Source organism: Grammomys surdaster, unplaced genomic scaffold, assembly GCF_004785775.1.
Source record: "Grammomys surdaster isolate TR1022 unplaced genomic scaffold, NIH_TR_1.0 125789, whole genome shotgun sequence".
Lineage (NCBI taxonomy): Eukaryota > Metazoa > Chordata > Mammalia > Rodentia > Muridae > Grammomys > Grammomys surdaster.
In genome coordinates, this window is record NW_021620620.1 from 2,160,076 (window position 1) to 2,178,966 (window position 18,891).

The 18,891-nt window shown below is 51.1% G+C and overlaps 1 protein-coding gene across 11 annotated transcripts in view; it reads left to right on the plus strand.

Annotated features, from left to right (window-relative positions):
• Positions 1-18,891, plus strand: part of Ldb3 (LIM domain binding 3) — a 61,241-nt gene that overhangs the window by 676 nt on the left and 41,674 nt on the right. For 3 of the 11 annotated variants that reach the window (XM_028789111.1, XM_028789113.1, XM_028789107.1), the window contains exons 2-6: positions 8,434-8,585; positions 9,066-9,141; positions 14,898-14,920; positions 15,978-16,181; positions 18,192-18,206. In XM_028789111.1, the coding sequence (XP_028644944.1) occupies positions 8,434-8,585; positions 9,066-9,141; positions 14,898-14,920; positions 15,978-16,181; positions 18,192-18,206 (470 nt within the window). Of the gene's footprint in view, positions 1-8,433; positions 8,586-9,065; positions 9,142-10,425; positions 10,794-14,897; positions 14,921-15,977; positions 16,182-18,191; positions 18,207-18,891 lie in introns of all 11 variants that reach the window. The other 8 variants (XM_028789114.1, XM_028789108.1, XM_028789112.1 and 5 more) reach the window with 3 other exon arrangements.

Genomic DNA, 18,891 nt, shown 5'->3' on the forward strand with positions numbered 1-18,891 from the left:
TCCCTCCCTAGAAGCAGGCAGCTGCTTAGGAAAGAGCCTATCTATTGTGAGGAAGACAGGTACCAGGCAGGTAGATGGACAGCGTGCTGTCCTTACTGCCTATCTGTCATGTATAAGTCCAGGTGAGAAACAGTACTGTCTAATGGACATGGCATCAAACATCAGGGGTTATGGGGACATCTCCTGTGAGTTGGAGAAACTGAGGCCCAGAGAAGGCCCAGAGAAGCAAAAAAGTGACATACTTGGAAGGAGGAAAGGAGGGGGTTTAATGACTGCTCTAGTCCCAGCACCTAGGCCATACCCTGGTGCTATCTGCTTACTATTTGTTAGATAAGGACACCCTACACGTCATGGTAGACCTGGGACCAAAGGCCCCATGGCTTAGGGGGCCTGAAAGGCATATGGGGAACTAGTATAACCTGCTCGGTGATTGAGCCTCTGGCAGGACTGATCTGGGCTTAAGATGTAGAGTTAGGCTCCTGGATGTCACTGTGGAGTTGGAGGGTGGAATCAGGTATAACTGAATGCTGAATCTTCCATACAGCAGCAGAACTGGCCTTGGACCAGTGGCTAGCACTCAGTGGTAGTGGGGAATCCTGGAAAGTGCTGGATAGAGGGCCCCAATGAACCCCCTGAAGCAATCTCGGTCCTCAGATCACTTTTAAGCTAGGTGCTTTGAGTGGCTTTGTGGAAGGACATTGTCCTTCACCTTTCTGCTACAGACCTGAAGTCTCTGCCCTCCAGACACACTGCCCTGAAAACCACAGGGCCCCCTATTAAGAGGACACCCTAAACCATGTCCATCTTGCTTGATGATGTGGTGACATGTGAATATGTGAGTCCAGTGTCTACCCGCAATCCAGGCTCTGCACAGTCCCCACTCCTGTAGTATAGGTTTCCTCCCCGTAGAGGATAGGACCTCTCCCATCATCCTCATGTGCCATCTGGCCTCCTATGCCTAGGACTGAGCCCACAGTCCCCAAAGCCCACCATTCCCAAGGCTTGCTGCTCTGTCTTATGGGAACAAATTCATCTCCAGGATCAGTAGCACCCAGTAAAGTCAATGACCTCACTCTGGACCTATGCACCACCTGGCCCCGGATGGCCAGGGCTTAAATGGCAGCACAGAGGCTTTAAGCTAGACAGCAGGAAGAATGTCCTTATTCAAAAAGGGGGTGTGTTGGGATGTTCTGGGAGCTGATGCTAGGGAGACTTTTTAAAAATAGAAGCCAGGGCACTGGGGAATTGCCTCATTTATGATACATACCTCAGATAGCCTGCAGCAGGGTGGATGGACTGAGCCATGGTGTTCAGGTCTTGCTGTCTCCTGAAAAATACATCTTGTGGGCCACAGATACAGTGGGCTTTGGCTTCCCAGGCTTAGGCATTCCAGGCTCAGTGCTGATGGCAAGGCAGACGCCATGAACACTAGGCCCGTGGCATCTGCTACTGAGGTTCACAAGTCCTTCTGTACCTGGCAGTACAGTCTACTCACAGAGACACAGGGCCAGGATTCTGCTCCCCCTTCAGCACTGCCCTGCTCTGGGTACAGAGTCTGCGGTCGTGAGAGATGGTCAGCCTGGCCTGACTCTCACACCTGGTCCTTTGCTTGTCAGACCAGGCCCTGGTGAAAGCTAGCTTCTCTCAAAAGCAGGTTTTTGTCCCTCCCAGAAAAAAATAGTTGCCACCAGCATTCTGGGTAATAATAGCTTGAGTACTACTCCAATAGTGGCCTCCACACAGGTACTGTGGCATAACCTGGGCAAAAGACCGCCCCCCAAGTGAGTCTACTCCTAAGAATCTGCAGAGAGGGGGTTCAGGAGGGACACTCTAGGGAGGAGGGCAAACATCTTTATTTATCCTGGACAGGTGCAGAGGCCTGCAACCTGAGCTGCCCTCTCACCCTCCCCTCCCCTACCTTAGCCGATTCTCCAGGAAGCAGATTAACAGGCCCAGCTCTCAGCAGGGCCCCTGCCTCTGCAGCTAGGTGTAGGGCTTTGGCCCTGCGTGGCTACTGGCACTCTCCACCCTAGGGAAGAGGCAAGTGTCTTCGTTCAGTTCTACATCTCTCTGCTGTGTTGCCAGAAGCACAGCCTCAGTTGTATCCCCTATACAATGGGACAGTGCTGTCCACACTTGACATTGTGGAAATGAGGCAGACTACGAGGCTAGTGTGCAAAGGGACAGTGGGCTGGATGAGGCCTGCCTCCTTATTGGAGGCCTCAACCTCCATCCCACCTGGCAGACCTGCCTGGGCCATAGTCCAGAGGCCTTCTACCTCTCTCTCTTCCAATTTCAGTTTCAGTATTATTGAACTCTCCCAGCTTTGGTGGTGACACTGAGGACAGGGGACCCTTGAGAAGAGAACAGAGGACAGTCTGAGACTATTCTGGGGGTAGCTGTGCTGGCAATTCCTGGAATTTCCAGGCCCCTGGAGCACAGCACCTTGGGCTGTTCTTGGTAGCGCCTATCAGCGCTGACAGGCCATGCTGTTTATAGCCCTGCTGAAGGTCAGGCAGCCATCTATCTAGCTATCCAGCAGGAGAAGATAAGGAATAGTCACAGCTGAAGACTGCATTCTTAGAGGTGCACGTTGGCCAGGCCCTCCTGTGACTCACACTTGCCTCTGACCTCTTCAAGGCCCTGAAGGGAACAGATCAGAGGCCTGCTAGGTCCTGAGAGGGGGTCTTTGTAGGTCCCTGAACCAGAACACAAGCCAAGGGCATCTCTAGGAGCAGACAGGAATGGGAGCAGTTGCTATGGGGAGACAGAAGACCATGGGGACAACGGATAAGAGGAGTACACAGGCACCAGGGACAGGAGGAAATCACCCAATTGTGAAGACCTTCCAGTCCCGTCTCCAGCCTTCCTGTTCCCAAACACAGCTTCTCCACGCTGCTGGAGCCAGGTTTCTGCTCTCCTCCCATAGAAACCATCTTTGGAGGCATGAAACTGATTTTCCAGGGCCAAGTGCACACAAAAACACTGGCAGTTTGCTGGAGAAGCAGAGAACAATGTTGAGACCTTGAGAAACTGAGGAGGCTCCTCTTACACACACAGAGACACAGACACGACTCACACGTACAGACACACAGACACATACAGACACACACACACGTATATCAAGCATTGGTGTATGTTGACACTGAGGTGCCAAGGCCGAGTGTCTGAGTGTGTGAGGGATGTGGGATAGAGAAGACAGGGCCTGTGGTCATTTCTTGGGGGAACTCTGGGAGCAAGGAAGGAAGGAACATTAAATGATAGCTATTTGGACAAGCAAGGCAAGGCATAGGAGAGCCTGGCTTATTTATACACCAGGGTTGGAATAGAGGTTGAAGTCACTGGGAGAAAGAAGTTGTTTCTAGAAAAAGGGTGAGGACTGGGGCAAGGTCCCAAGGGACACCAGATGGGAAGAGAACCAGCCTGGCACGGGGTAATTTAATCCCAAAGAGTTAAAATGCATTTAGGACTCCAGGGGGAATCCCTGCCAGGCTTCGTTGAAGAAGCTGGGAAGGTTCCACTCTTTCTAGGCCTGTTACCTGCCCTTAGCCAGCCCTACCACACCTGGCAAGACACACAGAGAAGGAAGGCAGGACCTGTGTGCTTCTAAGGAGAGATGCTAAAACCTTCCGTAGAGCCCAGGGTGCTCCCCAGGTACCTATTGCACAACACCTTGTTTCCCTGGGACTCTAGACAGAATCCTGCTATCCTTCCACACCTACGAGGAACAGTAGGCCGGCTGAGGACTGACCACCGTCTGTGGACTCTGGATCTTGTTTCTCATGGAACCCTGGGGTACAGTCATCCTGACCACACACATTATTTCTCCCACTACTACCACTGACTTTTCTGGAGCTTCTAAGGAGAAGGAAGCAGAGTCAGCACTGTTGTTCCCTTAGATTCGCTCCAGAACCTTCTCAGTTCTGCAGCATCCTGTGCTACACCCTGTTTAATAATGTAATCCTCGAAACACGCTGCAGAGGAAGGCCTTACCTTGCCCTCTGGACACTCACTGGAATATGTGAAGTCTCACCCAAAGCAGGCTTAAGTTGACCTACTGTGCACATGCTTTCCTTTGCGGCCTTCCTCGTTGGCATGACAGTGGCCATATCAACTACCCTTGTGCTACCTCTGAAGAGTGGGTGGGGCCTTGCAAATCAGATGTGTCCTCTTGGCCATCAAATCTTTCTCTGTTGTCCTTGCCTGGCTTACACATTCGGGGTCTAGAAGAGGACTGTTCTGAACACAGGGTGGGAAGTGTTTAAGACGAGACCTAGGAAGGCACAGACTGGTTCATGGCGGTTGATAAGGGAGGTCTCTTTTGGTCTTGTTGTCATCGCTCACATGGGTACAGGACAGTGTTTCTGGGGCCAGCAATAAAGGGTTTCTTATGGTCATGGCCCAGCAAGGCATGGGCCGTGTACTAATCCTGGCCCAGTGAGGCCCCTCTAGGCTCTCCTTTGTGTTCAAGCCTACATTGAAAGTGACTGTTGGCTGGAGATAATTGAAAAATCAGGCAGAAATGAAACATTCAGCCAAAGAGACTTTTAAATGCTCAAAAGGAGATAGAAAGATGCTTTTTTTTTTTTCTGAAAGCATCTTCAAGAACGTGTGTACTTTTAGTCATTTCTGAGAAAAGTCAACAGAGAGAGGAGGGTAGAGAGTTACAGAAGAGAGGCATGAGCTACTTTTCTCATGAGCCCTGGACTCCAGGCAGTGGTCCAACAGTGCCAGTCCCCTCCCCCAGCCAGTTCAGGCTGCTCCTCTGGGAGGGAAAGGATCTTATGGTCCTTGGCTGTCTTTAGCGTCCCTGCCTCCATCTGGCCTTCTCTAAGGACACTTGAGCAGAAAAGAGGATCTCTGTGAGTACCACACCCCTACTCGAGGGACATAGGACCCTGCTTAGGGCATCCAAAGGCCAGGCCAGCTGAGCCCTAATGGGCAGACACAGATGGAGGGACAGAGGCGCCAGGGACAGGGGGATCCAGCTTGGTGGCTCCCCTTTGGAATGTTTGGCTACTGACCAGGCCCCTGGAGCAAGGATTACCCCAGCCCACGCCTGAGGATATCAGACAGTACCAGGCACAGGGAAGGGTAAATACAAGTTGGCTATGTCCTAGGGAGAAATCTGTCACCAGGCAGCTCTAAAGACATGGCATTTCTGGCGGCCTGAACCTGGCACTAGCTGATCGGGCCCAGCATCCCTTGGATGTCATTCTGGTGCCCTTGCTTACACTGCCACCATGATCTGCCACCACTCCTGCCTAGCAGTGTCCCTTCTGGATTTGTAGCCCTGCCCTCCTGTGTGAGATTGATATCTGCTTCCCTCTACCCTATCCCAAGCTATTTGCTGAAAGGAACAATTCCTTCTCTGTAGATAGAAGCATTGGGGATATCCTTCTGTATGGATGTCCTGCTATGGAGAGCACTTTATGGGTTGACATAGAGATATGATATGAGATATCATATCATACTTTACTATGAGATATCTTCCCCTGGGATGCCCTGCCACAGGGGTAACCAGTTGTGGGACTGCATGGGCAGTCCAATGGGACAGTGTGGCACTGCAGGGACATCGTGGCACTGGAAACATTACCCTGGGTGGATGCTAGTGTTTTCATCTGTCTCTGAGGTGCTTCTAAGCTAAGACAGCCTGATGGATGGCAAACAGTGAGAGTGCTGTGTGGTAGAGTGGAAGAGGGGGATGTTATGGCTGTACAGTAATGACAATTGAGTGTTTGCTGCTTGTGCCCTGGACTACTCACTGGCCAACCCTACCTGCCCTTGGGGGTCGGAGGTGAGATGGTACTGGAGTCAGTGACACAGACTACAGGACCAGGTGAGAAACACCACAGCAAGCTTGTCAGAACACTGCTGCAAGCTCCTTTAATACCCTCCACCTGGTGACTCATTGGTCCCAAGAAAGCATCTCTTCTAAACAGCAGTTCCCGATTGGCTGGCCTTGGTCTCTCAGGAAGTCTTCAATTAGGTCCTCCTGTAGGAGATGCCTTTGCAGCTGCGTGGCCCCCAGGCATTTTCTGTAGAGGTGGCCACCGCCATTCCTCCTACAGGTACTCATATTATTTTGGCTTAACACTTACTATAATAAGTTGCTAGAGATAGCACAGCCCTGCATAGGAAAGCAGAACAAGAGGATTTTCTGCAGAGCAGCAAGAGGGAAAGCGTCTTGGTTTTCTTTCACTGTTACTGTTGTGCGTGCGTGCGTGCGTAGATCATCAAGCCCTCAGAATCTTTCGGTCTCTGCCTTTCCAGAACTGGGATTACAAATGCATACCTCCTCCTGTCTTTCAGTTATGTGCTAGGGCTGAAACTCAGGTCTTTGTGCTTGTATAGCAAACCTTTAACTGACTGAGCCATCTCCCCAGGCTCTGTCCCTATTTTTCATCTCTGCATTCAAGACAGCAACATGCTTTCGTTACCATGAGCGCCCTGTGGTGACAGACTGAGGGCTAATGATGGCCCTGTGATGCCCCTATGGCATCTGGAGAGTGGGCTTTGTAAACCACATGTGTCCTCTTGGCCATCAAGGCTTTCTCTGTTGTCCTTGCCTGGTTTACACATTTGGGGTCTAGAAGAGGACTGTTCTGGGCAAGGGTAAGCAATGTTTAAGAAGAAAGCTAGGACTGCAAAGGCTGGTTAATGGTAGTTGTAAGAGAGAGCCCGTTTGGTCTTGTTGTTGTCACTGACATGGGACAGGACAGTGCCTTTGGGACCAGTGATGCAATTACAAAAAATCATTTTATCACAGCGACTGCAAGGTACCTTGATGGATGTATAGTTTCCTTTAAGGAACCTGGGAGGAGGATTCCACCCATGTCTACAAGCCCAGAGCTTGACCAGAGGCCCCACATAGACTTGGCACAGGTCTCTCTCTTAGGATGGTCCCGAGACCTTAGGTAGAATCTGGCTTCTGCCAGCATTAATGGCTAGTCTTATCCCTGTGTTATAGCCAGGAAGGTGGGTAGAATGTGGCCAAACATGCCAAGAGAACTAGCTGGTGGGCACACAAGGAGGCAAAGCTGAGGGATATGCCCTCTAACCATATGGGCAATATGGGGGTGGGGCTTAGAGCCTCTTCTTTCCTGTGATGTCATTGGTGGCAAGGTCTGTGTGACATTCTGTGGTATCATACAGGGACTTCCAACATGATGTCATAGAGTCAGCTCCTAAAATACTTCTGGGTATAGGTACCACCCACTCATAGATTGTCCCACCCTGCTTGTCTCAATAAACATTTACACTGGAAAAAATAATAACCATTGCTGTATGATATTACCAGGGACTGAGACATTCCATTTTCAGTCATAGAAGTTAAAGCTTGTCTCCTCTAGTGACATCTCACGAACTATCTTTCAGAGTAGGGCTGTTAATGTCACTATGACCAGTCCATAGAACTACTCTAAGTTATTTAACTAGGACTTATGTAAGTTCACATCTCAGGTACTATCACTGTGGGCAGGGTCACCAGAGTACTCAAAGCTGCCATGCAAACTTTGATATTGTGTATGACGTCATTGAGACATCAGGGTAAGCCATGACTTACAAGTCATAGGGGCTGTGGCTTCCCTAGCGCCCCAGGAAGTGTTTTCAGTGCGGAGTCTCAATGGCATTCTGTGCAGTCAAAGATGGAGCATTCAGACAATTAGTTTTAAATGTCAATAGGGTACAGGAATTAGGAACTAGCTTTATACTTCCCTTTCTAGACATTTGCAGGCAGCCAGAGAGCCCTAAGCCTGTCTCACTTCACAGCCTGCCTGGCTCTCTCTCAAGTATGGCAGATAGTTCCTTTAGTTGTCTGTGTACCTGCCCTGGAAGCATGGAGCACCTTGTGCCTAAATGCTTTTGTGAGGGTACATTTAGCCTGCCCTTTGGTCTGGCAATGCACTGGAGGCAAGGAAGTGCTAAGTCTTACCTTCATTTCTGGGACAAGAAAGTACTCTATGGGTTTGCAGGATGCAGGGGTAATAGGTTAATCTGCAACATATAACCTCTAAATATCAATGGCCTGGCACAGGGCGAATTTATTCCTCATTCAGGAAGCCTGGCACACCAACTCTGCTCCAGGTAGTAACTCTGGCATCCAGAGCCCTTCCAATTAATAACTTGGCTGACCTTCTCTCAAACCTGTGCTCTCTCAAACCTGTGCATTTAGTCAACAGTGTGCAGGCTTCTGATGATGATTTCTGGGAAAAGACCCGACAGTGATGTGTGTTCCACCAGCATTCCACTGGCCAATGCTGGTCCTCTGACTGCTGTCAAAAAGTCCTAGGAAGTGGTAGCCTTGTGAGGAAGAGGGAACAGTCTTAGTGAGCAGCCAGTACTGGCCATCACAAATAAAAGACATGCGGGTGTGTACTGGAAGCTCCAGGTGATCCTTCTCTGACTCACCCCTTCTTCTGCTTGTTTAACCAGATCACTCCAGGCAGCAAGGCAGCCCAGTCCCAGCTCAGCCAAGGAGACCTTGTGGTGGCCATTGATGGCGTCAACACAGACACCATGACCCACCTGGAGGCCCAGAACAAGATCAAATCTGCCAGCTACAACCTGAGCCTCACTCTGCAGAAGTAGGTAGAAGCTCCCCAGAGAAGGGGACCCAGGGTTCATGTGGGCATATGACAGGGACAAATGGATTGTCCCCAGCATTTGAATGAGTTTAGTCCTGTGCTACAGAATTAAATAGAAAGGACGGGCTGAAATCATTATCAGGCTACCACTGACTTTCTAGAAGTAGCTTAGGCAGAAAGCATGGCCAAAGTGCCACTAGAATGTGGATGGCTGGACCTAGAAGCCCAGTTTCCTCTTTCCTCAGGCAGCTCTACTCTCACCCCATGCAGAAGAAGCCTGTGGATGCTGGGGGGAAAACTTCAGGGTTATGACTGCTTATCCTGGTCAAGCCCAGGGTCTCCCTCCTTCAGGAGAGCAAGTGAATGGGGTGGGCAGTGCACCTTGGGCTCCATGACTTCACTATCCAGCTCCCAATCACCTCCAGGAACTTTTGGCCAGGTGCAAACATCCTCACTGAATCCTGTTTCTGGTTTACCTAGGTCCAAGCGTCCTATCCCCATCTCCACAGCAGCACCCCCTATCCAGTCCCCGCTGCCAGTGATCCCCCACCAGAAGGTAGGTGCCAGCCATCGGTAGTGGGGTCCACTCAGCCACGGTTCCTGGAGTGTAACCTTGCCTGCCTGCCCTTGCCACTGATGTCCCTCATGGAAAGTGTTTGAGCCCCCTTCCTATGATAAATGGAGTTGTGGGCATGCCTACCTGGGCTCAAGATACCATCCCAGACTGGTCTGGGAAGAAACCAGCCTTGGGAAAATGTGTGCTGAGAAGACGGCCAGCATTCTAGCCAGGAAGGAAACAGTTGTCTGTCTAGAAGACTCTGACCCTCAGTATTTGGAGACAATGAAACTGGAGTTGCTGTAAGAGGCCCCAGCTTGAGTCAGCCATCCCTGGATGCACTTCCGGGTGTGAAGGGATCTCACTGGCCTTTGGTGAGGAAGGGGGTTCCGTCACACAGATGCTTCCAGTTTCTAAGTGTCTATCCACCACTCCCAGCGGCAGACTCCATATGCCCATTAGAAGGACTAGTTAAGTCCTAGAGACCAGCACAGGAGTAGAGGGGCAGCCAAAGCCCAGCCCCAGATTTCACCCCTAGATCCAGAGTCCTTCCTAGACTCTTTCTAAGCAGCTGAGCCCCGAGGGCCCAAGGGCCTAGCCTAAACACGTGGCTCCTCCACCTACTCCCTCACTAGAACTGTAGACTGCATCGGGTCTAGCCAGCGGGGAGATTGAACAGCAGGAGAGCCGGGAAGAGAAGCCTCACAGAGGGTCATAGGTAGGGAGACCTGGATAGAAGGCTACTGGGAGAAATTGGCCACTTAAATGCTCAAATAGCCCAGTTGCTTCCTTAGGTCCCCTTGGTAACTCCACCCTAAATGTCAGCCAGCCCTGGCTAGGAAGGGTCTTCTCCAGGTGGGGGTCAGTAAGTCAGGAGGTTTGTCTGCACTCCTGGAGTATCTATTCAAAGGGGAAGATGTGCGTGGGAGGAACAGACAGGATAGTAGTACCTTTACCATCCCTGAGCACTGCATCCTCCCGCATCCTCCTTCTTGGCCCTCAGGGAAAGGCTTGGTTTTCTATGAGGAGCCTTGCATTCCATCTAGGTGGATGCCAGCCTCTAGACCAGGAGCAACAGGCTTCTCTCCTCCTCTCCACTCAAAAAAGGCCTTCCTCTCCAGTGCCCCGTTTGGGTGTTTCATCCAGCAGGCTGCAGGCTGTGGGTGGTGGGCTACAGAGGTGCTCATACTAACCCATCTGTTTCAAGTCCATACAGAAGCACAGCCATGTGTGGCCTCTAACCACTGTCTTCTCTCTCCCCTGCATGGTGCTGCCCTATGCCAGGACCCTGCTCTGGACACGAACGGCAGCCTGGCGACTCCCAGCCCCAGCCCTGAGGCGAGGGCCAGCCCGGGCACCCCAGGCACCCTGGAGTTCGGGGACACCTTTAGCTCCTCCTTCTCCCAGACCTCTGTCTGCACCCCACACATGGAGACCTCGGGGCCTGTCCTTCCTCTGGGCAGCCTAGTGGTCAAGGCCAGCTCAGAGGGTGCCCAGGGCTCAGTCAGCCCCAAAGTTCTGCCAGGCCCCAGCCAACCGAGGCAATATAACAACCCCATTGGCCTGTACTCAGCAGAGACGCTGAGGGAGATGGCTCAGATGTATCAAATGAGCCTCCGAGGGAAGGCTTCAGGTGTTGGACTCCTAGGAGGGTAGGTAAAGGGCGTCCTGCTGTCCAGTATGGAGCCATCTGGGTCATTGGTGCTCACCATAACAGCCTGGTCAGATGGTCAGGGGAAGGAACAGGCCTCAGCACAGCCAGCCCTGCACCTTCAAGGTAGAAGAAGCAACTTAAAGCAGCACCAGCAGGGATCCTATTGATATTTGCTGTCAGCCAGGCATACCACTGCTTTGTACAAGCACTCTGGAGAGACGTGTCAGCTCTTTGAGGCCAAGAAAAGGTTAAACTGAGGTCCAGATGCCAGCTATTACTAAGTGGCTAAGCTAAGCCCATATGCAGGAGACTCAGACTTCCCAGATTTTTACCCTAGGCCACACCCTGTCCCTAAGGTGACACTGCCCACTGCCTTTAGGAACTGAGGTGCTAAGAGACAGACTAGTCCCCACATCTCTGAGATCTCTAAGGCAAGGTCAGGGGAAGAATTAGAGATAAGAAAGTTCTCTAAGGATGACAGTAGTCTAGGAAGGCTACCTGGAGGAGGGGGTGCCAAAAGTACCCATGGAGAGACTCGGCAATGGTATGCGGGGAAGAGGTTTTCAGGACTGACCAAGGCTAGTAGGATGGGCTGCAAGGAAGCAGAACTCTGAGGAGAAAGGGGTGTGGAGAACAGGAAGCTATCTCTGGTCCCCATAGTCTAGCTAGGAAGATTCCATGGGAACGGAAATTGAAAGAACAAGGATCTTGGGAGGCAGAGGCAGGTGAATTTCTGAGTTCAAGGCCAGCCTGGTCTACAGAGTGAGTTCCAGGGCTACACAGAGAAACCCTGTCTCCAACCGCCCCCCCCCCCAAAAAAAAAGAACAAGGAGTCAGGTTACTGTGGAAGGGTAGAAGGGAGAGATCCCGATATGCGCATGTATCAGCTGAGCCACCTCTGTCCCCTTGTCTCACAGTAACTCTACACAGTAACTGCCCTGTGCAGTGGGTGTGCTTGTCTCTAGATGCTAAAAGGACAGCAGGCTGAGCTGAGGCAGTGTAGCCTAGTGTCTCAGAGAGAGGAATCAGTCTGTTCTCACCCCCTGGGTTACTGGGAGGATAAAGAAAATGTCTCATGTCCATGCACTCACTCCGTGTACTCACTGGCTAGAGTCTCCCAGACAACACTCAAGAGTCACCACAGGAACCCCATCCGCTTGGCCCCAGCCACATTCTCCTTTGCTCTTCTGTGCCCACTAGACCAGAGCTTCCTGGGTTTTCAACTTCCCTAGCTCCTTCTGGAATCTGAGCAAAGCTAGCCTCTGGCTCATCACAGTCTCCCCAACCAAGGAGTCAGAAAATTCTAAGAATATCAGAATAAAGATGGCCTCCTTTTCCTGCCTTTGATGGGTAGGTCTTCCTGGTTCCTTCTGGACCTATCCTGGGCAAGAAAGTTGCCTTCTGGTTGACTAGGATCCCAGGAAAGCCCATATGCAGTGATGGCAGTAGTATCTCCCTGACTGAAATCTTACTCTGAGTCAGTAACTGGTTCTTTATTATTATTATTATTATTAATTAGTTTACTTTATATGTGTGGGTATTTATCTAAGAGACCGCCTGATCCTCTGGAACTGGAGTTACAGACAGTAGTGAGCTGCTGTGGGGTGCTGGGAATAAATCCCAGATCCTCTAGAAGAGCAGTCAGCACTGAGCCATCTCTCCAGTCTCATAGGAACTGGCTGTGTCAGTAACTTCAGAGGTGGGCATTAATTTCCGTCGTCTTAGCAACTCAGATACAACATACAGTTGTCCCAAGATCACGTAGCTAGTAAGAGGCAGACAGAACTAATAGTCTGATCTGCCCGATTCTATTTTGATTTGAGATGGAACGGGGCAGGGGAGCTAGGAAATCAGGAGCCGGATCCCTTCCTCCCTGGACTCCCAGGAGCTAAGCACTTTGGTGCAGATGCTGTCCAGAATCTACTTACAAACGTAGACATTTTCACTTGACAGTCAGAGGAGCAGGAACCAACAGTATCCTCAGTGGGCCAGGGGAAGAAGTGAGGCTGGGGTTTCATTCAGAGTAAAAGCTGATGCTGTCAGTGTTGCCAGGGTAGGCAGAAGAGCTGGGACCTCTCCTGGGCTGAGGCTCCCCGCTTCACTGAGTGTCAACTGCTTGAAAGCAACAGAGCCGGCAATTCTCCATGTCTATCTATTGCATACATCCTGTGCTGAAGGCATAGCCCATCTGCATGGTAGACATCTCACTTCCTTCTGGTTTTTGTTTTGTTTTGTTTTAGATTTTTATTTTATTTTTATGTCTGTGTTTTGTCTGCATGTGTATCTGTGCACCACCAGAAGAGGGCATCAGACTCCCTAGAACTGGAGTTACAAATGGTTGTGAGCTGTCACGTGGGTGCTGGGAATCAAACTCTGGTCCTCTGGAAGAGCATCTGCACTTCTCCAGTGCTTGCATTTCCTTCTTATGAATAGTCTTGAGATGGTGGAACTTGCCCAGATTCACAGCTTTGAGAATAGGCATGGTTAAAAATTGACCTATGTCTTCTCATGCTCCAAAAGGAACTCCCTTCCTTACTCTCTGAGAAGCTCATGGTGTGGTTCTTGGCAACTGGATCTCTGGGGAGACCAGTGGGGAGCAAGGACAAGAAGGCCTGAGCAAGCTGTGGGCCCCACTCCTCACCTTGAAAGGCAGCCTTTAGTGTCCCCATAGAGCAAGGGCCTCTGAGTGCCTCCTCCTGAGATCTGGACACTATCTCTTCTGAGCTATGTGTGCTGCAGGCATCCATCCAGGCCTTGGGGAGGAGCAAGAACCTAGCAGGGAGGCAATTAGTGCCAAAGAAGGAGTTGTCTCCTGCTTAGGACCAAGGCATTCCCCACCCAATCAGGCCAACACTGCCCTCTGCAGGGGACACTGGGCTGCTCAGGGCAAGAGCTGACCCTGCAGCTGTCAGCACTGGCCAAACATGGAGAAGAAATGGCAAAGCCAAGCTGGACTTTTCCTAATATAGACCCACTTGTGGCTATTTTGAGCACAGGAGGACAGAAGGAATTTTATCAGCTCTGAGACAGTAGGGGACCTGGGCCTGAGCAGATACAGCCCCTGCTCCCTGGGGTTAGAAGTCCTTGGCTTCCCAGGATCCTGGTTGTGGGGTAACCAGGACCAGGCTCAGTGGGCTAAAGTTCTCACTTTCCAGAGTCCATAGTGGACAGATCTAGGTAAGCAGAAGATTATGGAGACAATGTCCACCCTCCCCTGCCCTCTGTTGTTTAGATTGCCAGAGAGGGCAGCGGGGTTGAGTCTGCCACCCCTGGTGATCTGTGTTTAAAGAAGCATCACACAGATGATGTATTCCCCCAAGAAGTTCATATTCCATTTGCCCTATCAGAGTGAGGACAGTGTCCCTCTGTACTGCCTGTACCTGGTGGCACCTGCTGAGGTCTTTCCTGTGAAAGCCTTGACCATACCCTCCTCCTGGAACTCCTCCAGCCTCACTGCTGGCCCACAAGGCCTTTGGGGCAGTCACTAGGGAAAGACTGCACCACCCACTGCTCTCTGCTCCAAGAGGAGTGAGCAGAGCCATCTGCCATTCTTTTGGGAGAGAGAATAGCGTCCGAGGGCTATGGGTAACCCTGCTGTACACAACACTACAATGCTTCTCCAGGGAACAAGCTCATAATCTCCTCCTACCCGGTGAACAGAGGGACAAGCTGCAGGTTTTCACCTTTGGGGCATCCGGGCAGAAGGAACTTGGGGTCTCGGCCCTTCTTGAAGCAGCCTCAGTACTCATGTCTCTATTTCAGCTTTGTCTCCAGGGTCTACAGCCAGGTTAGACAAATGTGACCCATGTACCTGTATAGGAGCACTTGAGCCAGGCGAGAAGTCGCCTCCCCTGGCAGAGCTGGAGTGCTGGAGCTCACCACAGAGGGAGTCCTGACACCTCCCACCCAAACGGATGGTTCTAGAGACCCTGCTTCCTGGTTCTGTGCTTTCTCCCCCCTCACTTCTTCCTCCTCAAAGACTGAGGTTTCGCCAGTCCCGCCTCCTTCGCAACCAGTCTGAAGATGGTCCCTACATCCGAGCTTCCCTAGTAGAAGCCCCGCTCTGACTATCCATCTTCTTTTACTTTTTCTCTCCTCCCAGGTGGTAGCCAATTCTCCAGCCAAGTTAGTATCTAAGGACAGCATGTGTGTGTCCCTGTGTGCAGTTCCAGCATGCACCTGCCATCTGTTGGGTGTGGATGGTGTGTGCCTGCCGGCATGTGTACACATGTGCATGTGTGAGTCGGGGTGCACTGTGCCCGAGATGAGCCTGCACGGGTGTTTGCTGGAGTATGGGGGGAAGCCGTTGCAAGGGACGGGTGTCTATGTGATGGTCTCAATTTGGCTCCCCATTTCCTGCTCCAGCAGCTTAAGGCTTTAGGTTAATTCAGGTGTGTGGGATGCTGCACTGTCACTGACCCGTGTGGCCTGAAGACCTCTCTGTCCCAGTGGGATCCCTGAGAAGGACTGCACTTGATTTTTGTCTCTGCTTGGGCATGTACCTATCTGTTGAAGGAAAGAGCCCTGGATGGGTAGAGACTAACAGGCTACAGCATGCTGGACTGGAGGGGCCTGGGCAGCCTGAGCCATCTTCCAAGGAAGAAGCATGTGTGTAGAAAAATGTGGAAGAACAGTCTCCGTCCACAGAGGAGCGGCTGGCAGGATAAGCCCCTCGGTGGAGGACCTTTGCTCAGAGTCTCCGAGTCTCTCTGTGTGTGCCCATTGTGACTGCTTTTCGCCTTTGGAACGTCTGGACCTGCTTGTGCTGCTGCCTCTTCTGTCACGTGGCCCAGCTTTTGACCCCTTCCCAAGTTGCACCCCGCTAAACCCTCTTGTGGCTGCTCCTCCGTAGTGCTGAGTGTGACGGGAGTGTGCACCATATCCGGTGCCCCTGCTGACTCTAGGAGGGAGTCTGGGCTGAAGTGGAGCCTGAAAGGGGAGCTGGGAGAGATGAGTCGGGTGGACATGAAGGACTGATCTTCTGCACAGGGTCTTGGGGGTGCCAAGAATTTTTCTGACCACATTCAGGTAGCCCACATGGGTAACCTACTTGGGCCAAGACCTCAACTTTGGGAGATCTCTCTTCACATCCCACTAGCATCCTGGCCTCAACTTCCTGTGTAACTGTCACCTGTTGTCCTCTCTTCCCCTTCCTTTCCCCCCTTTTCCTGCCCACCCTCAGCGCCGACTACCAGGAACGCTTCAACCCCAGCGTCCTGAAGGACTCAGCCCTGTCCACCCACAAGCCCATTGAAGTGAAGGGCTTGGGCGGCAAGGCTACCATCATCCACGCTCAGTACAACACCCCAATCAGCATGTACTCGCAGGATGCCATCATGGATGCCATCGCTGGGCAGGCCCAGGCCCAGGGCAGTGACTTCAGTGGGTAAGCGCCTTCCCACTCCACATGCCCATGGAGGCTGCCACACACTCGCGGAAACAGCTTTCTTCATTCACCTTGAGCCTCCTGAGTTCAGGCCACTGGAGGGGGTGGTCCAGCCTTCACCAGGGACTTCCAGAATGTGTTGCCCTCTCTCTCTTCAGAGTCTGACTGAACTGTCTTCAGAGTTCAGTCGTAGGAGAGCTGGTAAATGCAGAATGTCATATTTCCTCAAAGGGATTATGAGTCTGCACTCCCAGGCTTCTGTGAGAGGGACTTGTTAGACACTTCTGTGGTGCTTTTAAAGGAGCATGGGAAACTCCATGGACTTCTCATACCTAAAGCCATACTTGGGGGGAATTGCTTTATTCTTCCAGTGATGACCATCAATCTAAGTACTTGATGAGCTTTTTTTTTATTGGAAGAGGCCTTAGGCCAACAACCACCCAAGGTGCTATGGCAGTCAACCTCATGATGGGCACTTCTCTTCTCCACTTTGACCCAGGAGGCCTTGCTTCAGGGCAGTAGGATTTAAAATGCCCCTGGTTCCTGAGATTGGTTTATTAGCTTGGTGGAGGAACTTGAGGGTAATCTAAGGACATCGAGGTAGAAACTCAGATGAAACGGGTACAAGCATTAACAGGGTCACTCTCTCTCCTCCTATCTTCTCCTCATCCCCATTTCTGTCTCCATCTTTGCTTCTTTATTTCTTTGTGTGCATATCTCTTATCTCCCCTCTCTCTCTGTCTCTTCACTCAGTCTATCTCTATCATTGTGTCTTGTTTTTATCTGTCTCTGTCATCTGTTTTCTTATGGAGAGAGAGAGAGAGAGAGAGAGAGAGAGAGAGAGAGAGAGAGAGAGAGGCAGAGAGAGAGAGAGAGAGAGAGAGAGAGAGAGCGAGAGAGAGAGAGAGCGAGAGTGCGAGCGCATGAGCAGAGGTGGGGGGCAGTCATTCCTTTTTTTTTTTTTTTTTGCTTGGGAATATCAAAATGTAGAGCTTACCTCTCTAGGCAACATATTATCCCTGGATGATCAGAGATTCCCAGCAACTCAGGAGAAAAAGACTAAGGGTACACTAAACTTTTTCTGAAACTACGAGATCAAATACCATACAAAGGGCATAAAAAGGTTCCAAGAAGTTCCTACAGGACCAGAAGAAGCCCTTGCGGTCATGGCTTACGTGCAGAGGCCAGAGGATAGGCATGCCCTGAGCTTCAGGAGAGCCTGACCCCGTCTCAGAAAGGCACTACTTTCCTTCGACCACCAGGGGGCGGAAGTTGTCTATTTTGCAGCCATTAGTCCAGAACCTGTTCATGATTGCAGCCCTTTGCAGACATCTGGGCTGTGTTGACTTTCTTAAATCACTCATTCAAAGAAAAAAAAAAAAATGACCGTGCAATTTTTAAAAAAACAACCATTAGCTCATGTATACTCAGAAAAACAAGTCTGCCTGACTCAGCCCAAAAGCCAACAGGGATTTCCGGCTAACATTTGTTTGTTGCATGGTCTTTGGTGTGCCCTTAAAAGTAGTAGTCGTCACCAAAGGAAAGTCAAATGGAAAATAATGGATGGACTGTTCATCACACTGTATTTTCTGTACACTGGGAAAACTTCTGTTATTGAATTCTACTATCAGGGCGCCTGTGATTCGGAGAATATAGTGCTCTGTTGATTAATCTGTCTCCCACCCGTCCCCTTCCCTTCCCTGCCTCTCATTGCTAGCGTGCCTGGAAAGGATCAACCTTTTCCCTTCCTTTTAACTCAAGCACGCTGAGCCGATGCCGGCGGCTATGGCGCAGTGAGGAACCCTCCTGGCCATAATGTGTTCCGTTTCTGCTGTTATTTCCACGGTTCCTTCCTCACTGACAGTTTTCTTTTTCTCTCTCTCTTCCTCCTTCACCCACCCCAACCCCCTAACTCATTTCTGGTCCTAACCCCACTCTCTTGTGTGCGCTGCCCCTCTGCTACCCCATGACGGACACGCACTCACGGCTGGGTTTCCTTCTGCTTGGCAGGGCGTCTCCGCTGGCGTAAGTAGACCTGCAGCATCCGTCCGTCCATCCGTCCGTCCTGTCATCTGTCTCGTTGCAGGATGGTGTCTGGGTTTGGTGGGATGTGTCTGAGGACAAGCGGTCAGTTTGTATGCTCTGACCACCTTTTTCCTCGCACCCACCTCTTAGCCACACAACATCCTCTGCAGCCCACACAGACAGATGCTTGTCTTCTGGAGCCCACCCATGTCAATGTGGCTATGGGTCTTGGTACTCACAGTGCGCCCACCCCAGGCTGAGGCTTCATTCCTGCCTTTTCCTTGCCGTGCTTTGGTGAGGTTTTCCCAGTCTTTCCTAGATTCACTGGGACGTGGCATACACGAGGTCACAATGTACACTGGGCTATTCATTCAGTGCTAGAAGGTAACAGAGTGGCCTCTAGGAAGTCAGTCCCCAGAACTGCCCCCCCAAAAAAAAACCCAGTGAGGTCTGGTTGTGCCCAAAGACCTTAGGAGTCCTTAGAATCCTTTCTATAAGAATCCTTTCAGCCGGGCGGTGGTGGCGCACGCCTTTAATCCCAGCACTTGGGAGGCAGAGGCAGGCGGATTTCTGAGTTCGAGGCCAGCCTGGTCTACAGAGTGAGTTCCAGGACAGCCAGGGCTATACAGAGAAACCCTGTCTCGAAAAAACCAAAAAAAAAAAAAAAAAAAAAAAAAAAAAAAAA